Source organism: Panthera leo, chromosome A2, assembly GCF_018350215.1.
Source record: "Panthera leo isolate Ple1 chromosome A2, P.leo_Ple1_pat1.1, whole genome shotgun sequence".
NCBI classification, from domain to species: domain Eukaryota; kingdom Metazoa; phylum Chordata; class Mammalia; order Carnivora; family Felidae; genus Panthera; species Panthera leo.
This window is the reverse complement of record NC_056680.1, coordinates 166,656,450-166,675,337: the sequence shown is the minus strand read 5'-3', so window position 1 is coordinate 166,675,337 and position 18,888 is coordinate 166,656,450. Positions and strand designations below refer to the sequence as shown.

Below are 18,888 nucleotides of genomic sequence, written 5' to 3'. Positions count from 1 at the left end.
ACAGCCAGCAGCTAGCGAGCGACTCCACCAGGCGCCCCCGCCTCTGAGCGCCGTGTCCGCCTTGCGTGGCGACGGCGAGGACCCTGCGGTGGCCCGACAGAAGCTCCGTTTGGCCGTCGTACCGAGATTTTCCTTCAGATCTGGAAACTCTGTCTTTGGGGGTCTGGTCAAGGAAGCAAACCCTTTTCCATGAACCGCGTACCTCCCTTTTCGTATGTGATTTCGTTTATTATCTCCTGTGGGGGCTCTTATCCGTTTGGGCATCGTTTGGGGAAAAACGGGAAGAACCACACAGAGGCGGTTCCCCCCAATGCCTGACCATGGTACCAAGCGGAGAGCACACCCTTCTCCGCCTCTGTGACCCCTCTTCTGAAGAGGAAAGAAAGATGCCTGGCTCAGCCTGCACGTGGCACGGTTCTGCGGGTGGCCCAGTGTCGCCGCAGGGCTCGGTCCAGTGGCCCTTTTGCCTGAATCTGTGTGTGTATCTGTGTCTTGTGGGCATGCGTACACACCTATATGTGTGTATCTGTCTGTGCACATGTCTGCGTATTGAGTATTTATGTGTCTGTACGTGTGTGGCCGGGTGTGCGCATCCGTGTGTGTGATCTGTGTGTGCGTGTGCGTGGCTGCAGGGGAGAGCCCCACGTGCCCCTCGGCTCTCGGGCCGGGCAGGGCTCGGGGGGGAGGCCACACTAACCTGCCCTCACCGTCCCCCAGGAGCTGTGCCGGCAGCGCATGGCCACGCGCGCGTCGGAGCGCCCGGAGGGCCCGCACACGACCCGCATCAACAGCGTCTCGTCCCAGTTCAGCGACGGGCCGATGCCCAGCCCTTCCGCCCGGAGCAGCACGTCATCCTGGTCGGAGGAGCCCGTGCAGCCCCACATGGACATCTCCACCGGCCACATGGTCCTGGTAAGGCCCGCCGTCCGTGCTGTCGGGAAGGGCCCTGCCCACGTCCGCAAGGAGGGGAGCGAGTGGGGGTGGGGAGGGCGGGGCTTACGACGCCCCTGCGTCCCATCCGTCACATACCCGGCCGCTTCAGAACCGTCAGCAACAAACCTGACCGTGTCGGGCAGCTGGCCAGCCGGAGGCGAAGACCCAGGATGTCCGGGCTCCGCTGACCCAGTCCTCCTCGTTTAAGGCAGGATGAGGATGTGCGGATGCCGGGGTCTTCCCAGTCTTCTGCCTAGACCGCGTGCCCCCCACACACCTAGTCGGGATTCCATCCTGGTTGTCTTGCTTTCAGTGGGTGCCTACTGTGTGCACTGCTGTCGTCCAGACCGGCGTCTGGCTCGGGTAGACAAATGTCCCTCCCCTCCTGCTTCTGATTAAAAGTGCCTGGGGGCAGAGGTGGGGGCTCAGAGCCCAGCTCTTTCGTAAGAAGAGACCCTGGAGACCCTGGAGCGGAAGCCCCCACCGTGGGACCCTCCCTCCTGTGTGTCGGGGGATGAATCTGTCCCTGTCCTGTCTCTTCCCAAACCGAGTGTCGTCCTCGAGGCCCGTGCGCGGAGAGGCTGTGTCTGAGTCTAAGAGAACTGTTCCCGATTCAGCCTCTCTTACATAATGGCTTTCTTCTGAAGGTGGGACACCGCCTCCTGTTTCCTGCTTGTAGAGCTTACGCGCTAAGCCGCTAGCCATTGTTCTCCTCCCGGATTCGGATTCAGGCAATGAGAAGCAGAGCCCTGTGCGGCGGCCGACACACCCCCAGATCAGGGCAGTGGTTTTCATGGTCCGGTCTTCGTCCCCAGTGTCAGCGTGGGATGGGCCCCGAAAGTTGTGTTGGCTGTCTTTAAACACTTAATTTTGCGGAAAGTTTCCTTGTCTGTTCATCGACAATATAGGCTGGTGAGACCCCCAGAAAGCCGGCAGCTTAGTCCGCTCCGGCTGCCACCACAAAATACCGCAAACTGGGGGCCATAACAACAGAAATGTGTCTCCCAGAATCCTGGGGGTTGGACGTCCAAGATCAAGGAACTGCAGCTGGGTAACTGGGGAGGTCCCTTCCCCTTCCTAACCAGAACCTTCTTCCACGACGACCCGCCTCCTGGGAGGGGCTCCGGTAGCCAGCCCGCCCCTCCCACATCCCCGCTCCTGGTTCCTGCCCAGCCTTTCCTCCCACGTCCTGACCCTTGGTGGAAACACGGTCTGTGCTCAGTCCACCTGCTTGTGCATGGGGCTCTCAGCACTTGCTGCCTCATGCAGGAGTCCTGACTGTCCTTTGACCCGGCTTGACACGTGGGTTCAGCCCCTGTGTCGTCCTTCCTTCCGCCTTGACCCAGCTTGACACGTGGGTTCAGGCCCTGTGTCATCGTTCCTCCCCCCCCACACACACTTATCTTCATCCCAAGCACTTCCCCTGTGCAGAGCCCAGAGGCCTGGGGCCATTGGCATAAGTGAACCACTTAGCATTTTTACAAAACTTCTCACTCACTAAAAGCACGTAAAATGATTCCTCTTTTAGGCGCTGAAACCGTAGTCCGTTCTTGTAGGGAATGGGGAAGGCCACGGAGCACAGTCTGGCTGGACCAGAGTCATGGCCAACAGTAACTGGCGTTTCCATTATTGGTTCACAAATGGCCCTCCCCCTCCCAAGCACAACCTGTAGAAACGTGCGCGTGTCAGAACCTCAGGAAGGCGCCGGAACGCCTGACCTTCTAACTCATTAAGCCTACAAGAAAGATAATTCTGCGGTGATCAGTCAACTCGACCCTCCGTGAGGAAACTTCAGTGTTTATCAGACAGCTACACGATGATCTTCCTGAACTACACGCGAAGGATTCAAAGACCATCAGATAAATTATGCAGGGTCCAGGCAAATCCCAGGCGCCAACCGTTCCGATATCCCGCCGCTCCCCGCACCTCAGGCAGTTGTGACATTCTGCCTTACGGGTAGAATGGAATCCACAGCAGGGCTGTTTACGTTTGCACAAGGTGGGAGCAAGGAGCACCCCACAAGGAAAGAAGGGCCAGGTTATCTGGAGAGCATACTCGTCACTACAACCTGCGACCAGTGTGCAAAATCGGAACGTTTTCTTCAGCAAAGGGTGGGACGCACGTTTGAAGGCATAAGTGCCACGGGAAGTTAAGCCAAATGTGGATCCTCGCGTCAGAGCACCTTCAGGAGCAGCGGGCCTGGGGGCGGGGCTCGCCTGGGGGCGGGGCCCGCTGAGGGCGGGGCCCACGTGAGGGCGGGGCTCGCCTGGGAAGCAAGTCGGCCTAGGGTGAGGCTAGCCTGGGGGACGCAGGCTCAGCTGGGGAAGGAGTCCCCTCTTGGTCTCCTGGTCACTTTCTGCTGTAGCATCCAGGGCTGCCTGTGGCGCCTGCCTGGATCTCCTGCCTGTGATCTCCTGCCTGGAAGCCATAGGAAGAGAACTCTAGAAATAAATACTCCACCCAACGAGCTGGTCTTCCTGCTCAGACCAGGGGCATCAGAACTGCCCTGCTGGGGCACCGAAGGGTCGGCTCAAGAAAGGGGTCCTGGGAGGCCGGTCTGTGGACCCCAGGCTTCGTGGCGCCGAGGGAGGTGGTGCTGGGTCTGGGTCCCACAAGCTTGAGCCACGCCGGCGTGGCCAGTCAGGGCGCGGTGATATTTGTGATATTCGCAGAAGGAAGGGGCATCCGGGAGGAGGGAGACAGGAAGGGAGGAGCCTGGCGGGCTTCTGAGTGTCTGCAGGGGACCAGGGCGGTGTGCCCTCAGGGCTACATGCAGGTTTCTGAAAAACAAGTGACCCGGGAAGTCAGGGAACTACTGTAAACATCACTGTGTCTTGAACGTGTGAGGAGACACAGGGGAGACGCTGTGAGGGAAGGCATCGCCTTTGAACTTAGCTGTTAAAAAGGACCCTTTCCATATCACATTTGCTCTCGGACGCAGGAGCATGGCTGCGCAGTAGGTGCCAAGAACAGGTCACTGTCCCCAGAGTCCCCAGGACACAGGTGCCTCTGTGAAGCAGGTGTAACAGAGGACGCACACACGCGAGAGTGTGCAAGGAGCGGCCAGGACGCGTCTACCCCAGCCTCAGTGCCCTTTTGTACAGGCTGGAAAGCTGGGGACTGGTGCACAGGGAGCGGGGACACGGAGGGAAAGTTGGCTTGGTGCTGTCCCCATTACGACCGAAGGAATAGAAAACCGAATTCAGGAAAACGGTGCTGGATGGTCTCTTAAAAATACATCTCCGCCCACGTTGAAGGTGAATCTGCAGTGTGATTTCCTTCGCCCTCGGAGTACGAGGCAGGAATGGGCACCACTGAACATTCACACAGCAGCCGCTGCTCAGACCCCGTGAGGGGGGAGCCGACGTCAGCCCCGTTTCCCAGGTGAGGGCGACGAGACCAAGTGCTGGGATGAGTGCACAGAAATGCACGTCCCAACACGGGGAGGGACTGCAGGCTTCCCGCCAGGGAGAAGGGAGGAGCAACCTGCTGTAGGTTTGGTGGCTGCAGAAGGGCGTGTGCGCAGGGGAGAGGGGGGAGGTGCGCAGGGGAGAGGGGACACGTGTGCGCAGGGGAGAGGGGAGATGTGTGCACAGGGGAGAAGGGACACGTGTGCACAGGAGAGAGGGGAGATGTGTGCACAGGGGAGAAGGGACACGTGTACACAGGAGAGGGGGGAGATGTGTGCACAGGAGAGAAGGGACACGTGTGCACGGGGGAGAGGGGACACGTGTGCGCAGGGGAGAGGGGAGATGTGTGCACAGGGGAGAAGGGACATGTGCTCAGGGGAGAGGAGAGATGTGTGCACAGGGGAGAGGGGAGATGTGCGCAGGGGAGAGGGGAGATGTGCGCAGGGGAGAGGGGAGACGTGTGCGCAGGGGAGAGGGGAGACATGTGCGCAGGGGAGAGGGGAGATGTATGCACAGGGGAGGGGGGAGGTGCGCAGGGGAGAGGGGAGATGTGTGCACAGGGGAGAAGGGACACGTGTGCACAGGAGAGAGGGGAGATGTGTGCGCAGGGGAGAAGGGACACGTGTGCGCAGGGGAGAGGGGACACGTGTGCGCAGGGGAGAGGGGACACGTGTGCGCAGGGGAGAGGGGAGATGTGTGCACAGGGGAGAGGGGACACGTGTGCACAGGGGAGAGGGGACATGTGTGCGCAGGGGAGAGGGGACATGTGTGCACAGGGGAGAAGGGACACGTGTGCGCAGGGGAGAGGGGACACGTGTGCGCAGGGGAGAGGGGACACGTGTGCGCAGGGGAGAGGGGAGATGTGTGCACAGGGGAGAAGGGACACGTGTGCACAGGGGAGAAGGGACACGTGTGCACAGGGGAGAAGGGACACGTGTGCACAGGGGAGAGGGGAGATGTGTGCACAGGGGAGAGGGGACACGTGTGCACAGGGGAGAGGGGAGATGTGTGCACAGGGGAGAGGGGACACGTGTGCACAGGGGAGAGGGGACATGTGTGCGCAGGGGAGAGGGGAGATGTGTGCACAGGGGAGAGGGGACACGTGTGCACAGGGGAGAAGGGACACGTGTGCACAGGGGAGAAGGGACACGTGTGCACAGGGGAGAGGGGAGATGTGTGCACAGGGGAGAAGGGAGATGTGCTCAGGGGAGAGGAGAGATGTGTGCACAGGGGAGAGGGGAGATGTGTGCAGGGGAGAGGGGAGATGTGTGCACAGGGGAGAGGGGAGATGTGTGCGCAGGGGAGAGGGGAGACGTGTGCGCAGGGGAGAGGGGAGATGTATGCACAGGGGAGGGGGGAGGTGTGCAGGGGAGAGGGGAGATGTGTGCGCAGGGGAGAGGGGAGATGTGTGCGCAGGGGAGAGGGGTGATGTGTGCGCAGGGGAGAGGGGAGACGTGTGCACAGGGAAGAGGGGAGATGTGTGCAGGGGAGAGGGGAGATGTATGCACAGGGGAGGGGGGAGGTGTGCAGGGGAGAGGGTAGATGTGTGTGCAGGGGAGAGGGGAGATGTGTGCGCAGGAGAGAGGCGAGGAGGTGCGCAGGGGAGAGGGGAGATGTATGCACGGGGGAGGGGGGAGGTGCGCAGGGGAGAGGGGGAGGTGTGCAGGGGAGAAGGGAGATGTGTGTGCAGGGGAGAAGGGACACGTGTGCGCAGGGGAGAGGGGAGATGTGTGCACAGGGGAGAGGGGAGGAGGTGCGCAGGGGAGAGGGGAGATGTATGCACGGGGGAGGGGGGAGGTGCGCAGGGGAGATGGGGGGGGTGTGCAGGAGAGAGGGGAGATGTGTGTGCAGGGGAGAAGGGACATGTGTGCACAGGGGAGAGGGGAGATGTGCGCAGGGGAGAAGGGACATGTGCGCAGGGGAGAGGGGGGAGGTGGGTGCCCCCCGCATCTCCCGCCGCACCCAGCACTCCACCTGCACCGCCCCCTGTATGCCCGCATCCACTCCGGACTCCCCTCTGACCCGCTGCCTCCCACCAGCCAAGGGTGTCGCGAGTCCCCTGCCTACCCGGGAAGGCTGCCGGGACGGGCGCATGGGGAGCCGGCGGGATGGAGCAGGGCCTCGGGCACCTTCATCTGGAGAACCGGCACCTGCCGGTCTTCCTAAAAGGACCTGGTTCTGTGGCTCCTGGCGGCCCTCCTCCCGTGGCCCTGCTCTTGGAGCCCCGGGCCAGCGCCTGCGGCTCGGTGGCCACTGTCCTCACGGTGACGGTGGCCGGCCCCTCCCCCGGAGCCACCACTCGTACAGTCCCGTAGTTTTCTGTGACTCGACGTCCAGTAGTTTCTCTGTTTCATCCTGCTGAGGGTAGCGGGCAGCTTTCGCACGCGAATGTTCCAAGCACACGGCCCGCGTGAAAGGAATCGTAGGCTCAATTTCTGCAAGACCCTGGGTCACCCAGGATGCCTCCCGTTTATCTCGAGAGATGTTGGCAGACTTCCTGCCAAAACGTCTGACCGATTGACCGTCCCACCAACCATGACGCACACGGTGCCCGTGTCCCCGGACGCCCCCGGCCTCGGGCACTGGCCGGCCTTCGTCTTTCCCACCGCTGCATGGGAAAAAGCGGCTCTAACTCACACTTCTCTTGTTGTGCGTGACATACGGCGACCTTTCCTACGTCTGGGAGCCACACGCCCTTCCTTCCAGAAGTGTCCCTCGAGGGCTGCCACCGCCCGCCGCGTAGACTTGCCGCACGTTTTCATGGTACGAACCACGGACACCAGCGAGAGTTCACCGGACTCGACCTCGTGGTGACACCGCGTCACCCTCGTCCCTCCTCTGCGCCGATGAGGCCCTCCGAGAGAGAGGCACACTGACAACGCCCGATGTGGATACGTTTCGGTGAGAACAGAAAAGAACCGTCTGAAAAGTCACACTGAGCTACCGAGTGGGCAGGCTCAATGCCTCAGGACGGTGTTTCCCGTGCGTAAGAATCGCGGGCCAGTGCTGTGAGCCGGCCAGGGGGCGTCCTGTGTGGTGACGTCAGTAAGAGGAGCCTGAAGGGGCACGAGGGCCTGGCTGCTGTGGGGTCTTTGGGTCTCAAGGGTCCTGTCCTGGGGTCAGCAACACACTGGCACCGGCACATGGTCCCCGAGGCTGGGAGTCGGAGATCACGGTGTGGGCGGGGCTGGCTGCTCCCCGGGGCCTCCCTCCCCACGCGTGGACGTCGTCTTCTCCCGTGTCCTCACCGGCCATCCCTCTGTGTGTCTGTGTCCTCACCCCCTCTTCTTATCAGGACACTAGTCACACCAGATCGGGGCCCTCCCGCCGACCTTGCTTTACCTTAATCGCCGCATTAAGGCCTCATTTCCAAATACGGCTGAGTCCTGAGTCAGGGGGTTGGGGCTTCTGCACAGGAATGTGGGGGGCGCAGTGAGCCCATGACAAGGGCTGGTGCCTGAACTACCCCGTGTCCTGCAGCTTGAAGCAATGACAGGCCCCCGTCTCTCCCGTCGCGTCCTCCGTGCACCGTGGGGACTGAGCGAGTGGTAATACTGTCGCACCCCCACCCCCACCGGCCCCAGCACTGGCCCCGGGACCTGAGGGAGAGACTCGCAAACCGTTCACGTCTCCACCGGCTTCCAGGCACAGCTCTGTTCCCCTGTCCGAGCCTCACCCTCCTGCCCGTCCCCGTCACTGTGAGAGGAGGCAGGTCCCCAAGAGGCTCCCTGGGAAGGGAGGTGGCCAGGGAGTGTTCATGCATTTACAAACAGCACATGACGGTTCTTACATCAGGCCTGACCGGTTTCTACCCAAGAACTGGCCCTGGAGACAGGTGCTTAGCGTGGGAGGGACAGGTCACGACCACCCACTCTGTGGAAGGGTCTCACAGGGTGGGGCATGACTCAGCCAGGTGTTCAGGGTGCTGGGCCCCCAGGGCCAAGTGCTCTGTGTCAGAGAGATCACCTGTGTCTCCTCCCGAGGTTCCCTCACCGCTGGAGTGGGGGGGGACAGGGCTCCATGTCTGCATGGCTGAAACAGTGCTTGCCCCCCACCCCATGGCCAGCTCCTGAGGTGCCCAGAGGCTCCTTCGGCAGCTGGGACACTGGCCACCCTCAGTAGCTTGGTTTTGACACAAGACAGGGAGTGGCACTTCTGTTCAGTCTTTATTGTGGGGAGTGAGTTATTTATTGTACTTTTGATGGGGGGGGGTGTGATTTGCCTTGTTATTTTTAAAAATCTGCTTTACTGTTTAAAATGCTAGGATGATGCTAGAACGTTTTCCTGGCTTGTTAGCATTTCTTGTCATGAGTAAATTGGGTAAAACATCGTGAGTAAAGTCAGGTGTCCAATTACATTTGTTGAATTAAATAATCAAATGCTAAATTTGATAATTAGTAAGTCTGTGAGGCGAAGAAATTAAAACTGATACCCAAAATAGGGTGTGGAACGTGTTTATTCATATACACGTTCACGGGAAATATTTCCTGAGTGTGCAGTGACCTCCTCGGACTTCCCCCAGATCAACCTGACAGGAAAAGCCACAAGAAGATATGTGTCCTTCTGGCCCCTTCGGTTGCCCGTAGACTGGAAGGTGTGCACACAGGCCAGGGGAGTGGAAAGGCAGCAGGAGCCCTGCAGGCCCAGGATGGAGGAATGGGGTTGTTATGTACAAAGCAGTGTGCAAAATTAACAATGTATAAGAAGCAGTTTTTGAAATTGCGTGAAACCCACGGTTCCACAACTAAGTCACACGTGGGCGAGCATTCACTGACTTTTGCCCACCTGTGTATCCTCAGCCTCTAGCTCAGCTCTCACATACACCAGGCCGTGAATTAAATTGTCCGAATGCCCAAGTGAAGCAGATGGTACGTGTCTCGCCCCTGAGAAGTTTACCATCTATCTGAAGCGGAAAGGGGTTAATATCTAGGAAACACTGGGCGTGGCCGAATGCCAAATCGTGCTCTTTCGCCAGAAGTCTTTTCATCCTTCATGAAGGTGTGGGGCGGCGGGGGAGACTGAGGAGGGGCGCTGGCCCCGAGGGGTTCTGGGCGCCGTCTTGGTCAAGGAGGGAGCGGCGCTCTGGGGTGGGCGGGAGACAGAGTGGGCAAGGGGACCCCTTGTCAGAGTCCCCAAGTCAGTGCCCAGGACTGGAGCCAACAGTGGGTGACAGAGGAGGCTAGCACGCACACACGGGCCACACGCCGCATGCGGGTTTGTGCTTGATCCTTATGCAACCGCTACCGTTTCTTGAACAGGAAAAGCGATGGCCGTGTATTCACTTCTTCTCTTCCTTGTGTCCGCTCGCCGGAAGGTGAGAGAACATGTGGGCCAGCGAGCCGGGGACCGACAGGGTCAAGACCAGTGTTCTCTGATGCGTTTGCCTGAAAATGATTTTAATTAGCTCTCACACTTGCATAATAGATTAGCCAACGGTCAAATTCTAGTTAATTTTTTCTCATTACTTTAAAAACGCTGTTTTCTTTGACACCACAGCTGTTGAGAAGGCTGTTTGCCACTGGCCCGATGGCCGCTCCTTTGGGGTTCACTCTACTTTCTTCCTGAACCCTACACCTTTGTTGTTCCGGGATCTCCCTGGGCCCTGTCTGGGTGCAGACCTATTTTATTATTCTTATTTTGCTCTGGCTTTACTGTGTGTCTACATTGGACAGTCCCGATCTTACATCAGTTCCCAGAAATGACCAGCCATTCACAATTTATACGTGACCATCTGTGTTCTCTCTTCTGGTGGGAGCACATAGGGTGTCCCGTGGCCTCCCATCTCTTCCACATTTCCTCTCGTTGTCCCTCCGTCCTGCCCCCCAGGCGACTTCCTCGGGTCTGTTATCCGATTTGCAGTGTTTCTCTTCCACAGTGTCTAATCGACATGTGACCCATCCACTGCATTAATAATTACAAGGAGTATATTTTTCATTTGTACTTGTTCTATTTATTCTTTTTTGAATCTGTTCTTACACTGTCGATCCTCACTGCAATATCTTCAGTCATTACAAATGCATTATTTGATTGTTTCTTTTTTTTGTAAATTTTGTTTAATGTTTATTTCTGAGACAGAGAGAGAGCATGAGTAGGGGAGGGGCAGAAAGAGAAGGGGACACAGAATCCGAAGCAGGCTCCAGGCTCTGAGCTGTCAGCACAGAGCCCGACGCAGGGCTCAAACTCACAGACCGCAAGATCGTGACCCGAGCCGAAGCTGGACGCTCAACCGACTGAGCCACCCAGCTGCCCCTTGGTTGTTTCTATCTAATGCTTCTATCATCCAGGTTCTTATGAACCTGGTCCGGCTCTTTGATGTGTTTGCTGACTTGCTTAGGAGGGTTTCTTGTCTGGTGGGTTCTGTAATTTCTATCTCTCATAATTTTGTATAGCCGCACTGGGGGTGTTTAACCTGAGAGAGATTCTGAGGTGACTTGGCCAGACACTCTGGACTACCGTTAAACCAGGACCATCTTTATATGAATTCCTTACCTGGAGATTTTCAGACCACCCACATACTGTAACTTCCAGCCTCAGTCCTAGATGAGGCCTGTGGTCCAAACGCCTTCCCATTCTGAATCCGGGTGGGAACAGATACGCTTCGTTGTGGCATGAGCAGTCCCTTCCCCTGGGAATGGGGTCTTCTGGGGTTCCTGGGGGCGGGGGGGCTCCCACATCCACCTCCTTCCCTCCTGCCTGGCAGGGTTTCCCCAAGACCCCAAACAGACAGAAAAACCCAAGACCCTGGGTTTTAGGTCCAGGAAATCGTCTGCCCTGCTCTCCCTCAAGGTCATGAGCTTCCCACTTGACCTGCTCTTCATTCTGGATGTCCGAGGGTTTCCCTTAACCTTGTGAAAGGCTGACTCTGCCGTCTATCCAACATTTCTGCACGTCTTGTAGGGGAGGCTCTTCGGGTCAACTCACCCTTCATGTCTCTGGGGCCAGAAGACTTAATGCGGGTTAAACAAAGGGCACACAGAGCGAATGGTGCACTGCCATTTGACTTCACGTCACCTCGACAATCGCACCTGAGAACCAGCTTTATGTCCTGGTAATAGGGAAAGACATCTAAAGGTGGCAACCTGGTGTCAAAAGAACCCAGGCAGTGACCTCACGCAGGCAGGTTCCCCCACTTTCCTGTCTGCTGGCTAAGGGGCGACCTCGCTCCAGAAACGCTTGCACGCCCGTCTGTGGGTGTGCGCTGCAAGGAGCCCCGGCCGGCGGGTGGGGCGGACAGCCCAGTGGACCCTGCTTGCTGACGGCTGGTGGCCGCGGAGGACTCCCAGGTGGCACGCGTGTGGCGGTGGCGATGAAGGCAGCTGGTGGCAGGGGTGGCTCCGGGCCCCGTGGCTGTGCCGCGCGGGGACAGAGAGCAGGCGGGTGACAGCCGACAGCACACTCCCTTCCCCCGTCAAACCCCGAGAACCTGGGGGCGTATAAGGCAGGCAGTCCCCACACGACTGGCAGTTGAGCTGGAAAGAGATGAAAAGTACGGTTGGTAGTCTTATCTCTAGCTTTTCACGCTAAAAGGGGAAGATAATTTCTGGGAGATCGGCTCACTTCTCTTTTCTACTTGGAGCTCCTCCTTTCAGAGGCACCGAGAAAAGAATGCTTGCCAGCCAAGTGCTGGTCACGGAGGCTGAGGCCCGAGCCCCCGCTTCCGTCCACGTCCACAGGGTGGGGGAGCGCCGGGGACTCAGGCCTCATCCCCCCACGAGCGAAGGGAAGACAAGTGTTGTGTTTCCTGCCGCCCCCTCCCCGTTGATTGCTCACAGCAGGTAGCCTGCTGCTTTAGGAAATTAAAAACCAAACGGTTCTGGTGTCCGTGAGCACTTCAGAATTTCTGCAGGTGTTTTCTCGTAAATGCTGAGAACCCAGCACCTCCCATCTGGATACGGAGAGAACGTTCCGTCTGTGAGGCTCTCTGGGGTGCCCTCCACTGACTCACTGGAATTCTTCATTCTCCCTCAGCACCCCACCAGAAAGTCGTCAAGTCCTAAGGAGAACAGAGTGCTACTTAGGGGAGGCCCACTGCTCCGGGGCGGGGCTGTCTGGGCTGCTGGGAGACAGGGTCTCTCCTTCTCCTCTCCTGGGGCCTCCCCTTTGCAGCCGCTCTTGTCCACTCCCCGCAAAAACGAAAACGGCCCCCTCGGGCACTCTCATGTCAGGTGGGGGAGGGTAGCGGTGTTGGGTCTTGGAGGAGAGAGTCTGCTCCGGTGACCAGGACTTGGAATTGGCCATTTGGATTGATCATCCGTTTGGGGAGGTGGGGGACGGCCACCCAGACACGTGCATCCGCTGGCACGCGGCAGGGAAAAACAGCTCTTCAGAAACCGCTTTGGAAGCACTTTGAGGAGCCAGCCTGAGTCACGGAACACCGGTGGAGACACAACCCACGAGCCACCCTGATTTCTCCACGACACCACGTCCGCCGGGTGTCACCCATAAGCTCCCCACAGTGCCAGAGGGGACGGTGGATGTTGCTGATTTGAGACAGCCTGTGTTCCTGCTAGAACTTGTGAACAGGAGGCCTTTTCAGGGTTTGGTTTTCTTAGGCCTGCATTTCCATGCCTCGTTTTCCCTCTCGTAGCCCTGACTTTCCCATCAGCGCTTTGGAATCCAAGGTTGCTTTCCAGCCGAATTTTGTGCATTAATGGGATTCCTAAATAACTTACGGCTTAAAGTATTTTTCGTCTGTCAAAGGGACACGGTTGCGGCTGAAATCAAACTCTTATCTTCTCATTTAATAAAGACCGTGTATTAATTTATACGGGTAGAAACTTGTAAAACTATTTGCAAACACATTCTCTCCTCTTGTTCGGGTAATTTATGAGAAATAAATAGAGATGTAGCTTTATCAGACAGCTTCCTTTTCCAGTTACACTATTCGGATTTCTATTCCACATCAAAGGCTCAGGGACATTAACTTGCTTTGTAGAAGTTAACGCCGGTTTCCTGCGCTAAACTGTAGTCAAACTTTGATTTTACAGACGGAATGATTTACTTATTGCCAAACACGGAGGCTTCAGGCCGGTGAGGCGAGAGCGAGGGGGCCCGTCGGGGGCTCTCGTTCCCGTGCGCGTCCTCCTGACTTTTCATCTTTCGGAAAGGCGATGTCCCGTTGATGAAAGTCAGACACCTTAGGAATAAGCGCTTGCTTAGAAGACAGCTCTTTCAAGAGTTTCAAATACCACGGGCAGACATTTTATTTAAACGTTTAGAAGGCAGAAATTAGTAGAAATGGGTTAAAATGGAATTACGTTTTTCTTCAGATTTGTGTTAATTGAAGGAGCTGCAGACCAGCAGGCCGATGTTTTAAGTCGCCGCATCGTCAGTTGTGGGGCTGGGGGAGGGGGTTGTTGCTGTTACCGTCTGTAGACCAAAATCGCAGAAAGAAGGGAACCACACAAAAGATATTTGGTAAAGGCAGGTGGTCTGGATGAATAATGTGCCTTTCATTAACATAGTTCCCTTATTAACTGTGTAATTAATTGTACATAGCCCAGGGAAGCTGTGGAAATTGCATTTTGAGATGTATCAAAGCAGACTTACGCCTCAGACTTCCATGCAATTCACCATTAATGAAGCCAGAGATGGAACCCTCAAATCTATAATTATTACTTACTCTTTGAATGACAAGCAAAGGATTTTATCAGCAGAGTTTTAAATGAAAGGGGATTAGCAGCTAATGTTGAAATTGTTAATCTTCCGTATGAAAATAATTTTGAAGAAAATGTTTTAGTGGAAGGAGAGGTCTGAGGAAAGCATTTGCCATTAAAATCGCCATTTTCTGCTACTCCGTATGAATTTGTCCCCGTTGACAGCAGGGTGCAAATATTTTTGAAAGTGAATGAATATTTTATAGGATCCAGAGGTGCTCATGCATTCCAGGAATGGATTATGCAATATTCCCAAATATCCCGGCAGAGGTGAGGGAGTCCGACAGCCAGCCAGAGAAAAGAGCCAATGCTGGAAAAATTGAAGTCTAGGAGCATATTGTAAAAGAAATGGAAATTTGTTTAGTAGTGTAGAGCTTTGCCTTCCCCCACTTCTGGGTGCTCCTTTGATTTAAGATCACGAACAGTAAATATTGTTAGAGAAAACTGTTAAATGAAGCGCTGGTGCCCGTTTGTCCCAAAAGATCTCATTGGAGACGCGGCGTGGCTGCAACACTGTAAATTCGCGGGTCCCCGCCCCCCCCCCCTGCCCCGCGCGGGGCTCTGAGCCAGAGACCGTGGAGCTGTCGCACATTCTCAAGACGGGATTCATACGACAAATATTTATTGACCACCAAGGCTGTGCCAGCCTCCACGCCAGACAGTGGAGAGACCGTAAGGGGTAAAATAATTGGCCTATTGGGAGTTCCGAAAATGTATCTTACATTTATTTCGTTGTCCTGATTTTTCCCGCTGACTTGATGGCGGGATTAAAACACTAAGTTTATAGCGCCATCTGGTTAGAACTCATGTCGCTATGAACAGGAGAAAGCCAACGTTCGGGCTTCTAGAAGCTCTGGAAGGTTGGTGTGGGAGGGACGGTCCCTCCTAGGGCCTGCGGCAAATCCGACATATGTTCTGGGCTGAAGGTCATTCTAGAGCCCTGCGCTGGCTGGTGGACAGGCGGGACTCGGGCTCTGTTGTGTTTCTTTGGAAGTTCTGAGCTGCCCCCCTCCGCCCCGTGCGGTACAGATGTGTTCTCTTAAAAATTCTTGTTTGCTCAAACCTGATGTCTTCTTGCTTTCATTCTTTAAAATATAAAAAATGTATTTTAATGCACCGGTCCTATCGCTCCGCTCCAGATTGTGAATGTCTCGTGGAATTTTTTGTGGCATCTGGGAACCAGCTCATGATTGTAGCAGTACTTTAATAGCTGGAGCCCGGGTGGTCTGAAGGAGGCAGCACGGTATTTCCAACCTACCAGGGCATAATTTGCTCACTAGGGTGACGGCTGGCGGTCACGGGCTCCTAACATAGCTGCGCTCGTGTTTGTGGGTGCGCACACACTCGAATACCTTTGTCTGCGTTTTAGAATGGCCTCATTTGCATATACGTGTATCGAAGGGTTCCAGGTTAATTTAGTTGTTCGGTTGATTTTACGTTTTAAATTTTGGGTGAAGCGATTGGCCGTTAATTTTCCGCGGTGCTTTGGGCAGACTTCAGTGAGATTTTGTGCTGCAAAGACGAAAACCAAGCAGTGCTATCAAATATCTGAACATTTTGTCCACGCAGCCAGAGCACGAAGGTTGTTGGAAATATCAGGAATGTTGATGGACTTTTTTGGATTTTACCTAGACTTTTGACTTTGGGTAAAGGAAGGCTATGACCTCGTCTCTCAGACCAACACAGCGGGACCTTTCTCCGCTGTGGTCGTATGACAAAGGGCTGAACGAATTCCAGAATATTTTACAAAGTGAAGGGTTGCAGAAATGTAGGAGTATGAGGATGAACAGGTTGGATGATGAGATGAGCAGACTAAAATCGTCTCATTTGCTCTGTTAGTGAATCTCGGCAGCTCCGCCTCCAGAACACAGGACGCGTCTGCCCGTTTCTCTGTGCCCTCTGCCGCCGCCGTTGTCCCCGAACGCCAGCCCCTGTGATCTCCAGTGCAGACGGCCCATCTTGTGCACTTAAGTCCCCGCCTGTAGTGACAGCGACGTTTTAAATCCATCTTTGCCATCACACGCCTCCTTTGCCTAAAACGCGCCGGTGGCTTCCCACGGCTCTTACCGCAGACCTCAGGCTCGCCCACGGCCACCTGGCGCCCTCGGGATCCAGCCCCGGGCACCATCCCACCTCACTCCCTTTGCTCTGGCCGCCCCGGGCTTCTCTCTGTCCCTGGACCATGCCGGACCCCTTCCCACCCTGAGCCCTCACCCTGGCTGTTCTGTCTCCCTGTATTACCCCTCGATTTTTGTATGATGAGCCCTTCCCAGCTTGCGGGATGCACTTGGGAACCAGTTTTTCAGAGGGGCCTCCCTTCCGGGGGGTCTGGACCCCTGCCTCCCGCCTCACGGCACTTTTCATGTCACTTTTGTTGATTTGGATGTGGCCCGTTCTCCGGCAGAAGAAACCAGCCCCATGAGGACAGACTCTTTGCTGGGTCAGAACACACAAATGCCCCGGCTGGTCTGATGTGCTTGTAACAATGTCAGTGATGAGTGAATACATAGCTGCACGGCCAACACAGGGGCAGGGCTCTGAAGTAGGCGTGCAGGTGTGGCCTCCCTCCCCCACGATTAGAGGAGAAATCCAGCTTTCACTCATGACTTCTCTGCCCTAAATTTAAACACTAATGGCTGTACACGTATAGAAAAGATGCTGTAATTCTCTCAATTATTTTCCATCGCTTGTAAGTTTTCATCTTTGTACCTTAACCTGTGCTCACATAACCTTAATTTTTAAGATGTTAAATAAGGTGATAAGATTCATAAAACGGTTTACTTAAGCTCGCCGAGCTGCCTGAAGAATGACCGCCTGAAACACAGAGCCGCCGCACGCGGCTCCCGTCTTTGTCCCCCCGCAGAGACCGCGTCTGTGGCCCCACGCGCACACCCGAGCACCAGGTCGGGCTAGACGACGCCCCGCAGAAAACAAACCGCCTCCCCTCCTCCCGTTTAGTCAGAGGTAAGGAGGACAGGACTGCTTACTTCTCCAAGGTGATGAATTAGAACCTTTCCGGGACAGAATGTGTTCATTATCAACACTTTCCATCCAAGTTTTCGTCGTAAGTCTTCATAAAATTGCGGCTTTCTTCTTCTGCAAATCTGTCAGGTAAAGGTTAGCGGAAGCCACAGACTTATTTGACGAGCCTGTGTCTCCAGCGCCCGCACGGGTGTCTCAGCGTGCCCCCGTCTCTGTCCAGCACCCGCTAAAGATGACCCTGCGGCCGGGTTAATTATTTCCCGATTCCGGGAAACGCCCTGCAGGCTTCCGTCCCTGTTCAAGACCTCTCTTTCGTCCGTATGGTTTCTTGCGATTCTGGACTTTGTGCCAGATGCAGAATACCAAGACCAAAACCATGGTAAAATTATAGTGAAGCCCCCCATTGGTTAAGTGCTACGTCATCAAGGCTTAACTGGTGTTTGTGTCCCCTAGCCGGTCCCTGCGCCTTGCTGTCCCTCTGCCCCTCCAGAAGCACGTCGGTCGGGGCGGAGGGGGCTTCCCGGAAGTTCTTGGAAAAACATGATGTTTTCTTTAGAGCTTTTGTTTGTCTTTCTAGTTCTCGCATTTTTGTGTTTTATTTTTCGATTACGAAAAGGGTTTTAAATGACATAGGGAATTCCGTGTCACAGCCTCAAAACCAGCACGCGTGCTTTTCTGTCCCTTCCGGGCTGCATTCTGTCACCGTGTTGACTCCCCTCTGTGCCTGAACGGAGCGTAAGCTGGGGCTTCCTCTGATGAAGGCTGCACTTGGCAGTATTTGAGGGTTTCTCCACCACGTTAACAAGCACATTTCTACCACCGCAGGCTGCCGGGTCGCGGGGCGCAGGGCATTTCTGGGTCACGTGCAGACAGCCCTGAGAAGTTTCCAGGGGCCCCTGGGCTGGTCCTCAGAGCTTTCGGGGGAAGACTTTGGGGGCAATGACGCTGGCTCACACTTGTGGGGAAACCGCTTCTGCTGCCCACGCGAGGCCCCTGCAGGCCGGGCTGCCCAGGCGAGCGACGCATGGAATGTTCCCTCCTCAAACGGATTTCCGTGGAGGTGATTTTTTAACTGTATAAAAAGGAGGGCAACCGCGTGGTCCTTCGTTCATTCCTCGTGCAGGCTTGTTCAGGCTTTTTGTCCACACGCCCCAAACCGTGTTTGCTTTTCCCCAGGAAGCTGCACACTGACAGCACAGGCTTCGAGCCCTTCCTGGGTCTGCAGGCGGGACTGTTTTTAAGGACAACGTGCGTGCCTCCGCTGTGCGTTTAGAGGGGCACGGCACGAGCGTTAGCCTGCCGTGAGACCAGCCGTCCCAGAGCGGTCGCGTGGGCCGGGGTGGGGGGGGGCTGCCCCGGTGCGGGGCCGCACCGTGTGCTCCTGTTGTGTGCGTCTGCTGGCAGTGGGGATACAGCCGTGGGGCTCAGGAGTCCGGCTCCCAGCACCTCTTGTCTATGCTGAGAAATGACAAAACTGTCCTCGGATCGTTTAGCCAGATCTGTCCTGGGAGCTGTAACTATTCCGGATTTCTGATTTTGAACTTTGAATATCTTAACATGCCCGCTGCACGGTAAATTACGTGCAAGCGTGTCGGGCGCGGCGCTCTGCAGAGACAGGTGCACACCCCCTCCTGATGAAGCCGTGGCCGTGGCCGTGGCCGCGTGAGCCGAGCGGCACCCCTGACCCCATCGAGCCTCTGCCTTCATTTTTTGTACTTTGTGCTTGGAATTCAAGCATTCAACAGAAACATTCCCTCCACTGCATTAATGAGGACAAGTCACGGTGTTTATTTTCAAAGAGAGAAACGGTCCCCGTTTCTCCAAAAGGCAGCAGAAACAGCTTTCTCCTTGCTCTTAAAGGCTGTCCTCTCCCAGCCAACCTCACGACACCAGCCGCAGGCCCGTCA

General features: G+C 56.0%; 1 protein-coding gene across 10 annotated transcripts in view; it reads left to right on the top strand.

The window, feature by feature from the left end:
* Positions 1-18,888, top strand: part of PTPRN2 (protein tyrosine phosphatase receptor type N2) — an 811,978-nt gene that overhangs the window by 729,751 nt on the left and 63,339 nt on the right. For all 10 annotated transcript variants that reach the window (XM_042927240.1, XM_042927243.1, XM_042927244.1 and 7 more), the window contains one exon: positions 718-912. In XM_042927240.1, coding sequence (XP_042783174.1) covers positions 718-912 — 195 coding nt within the window. The remainder of the gene's footprint in view (positions 1-717; positions 913-18,888) is intronic.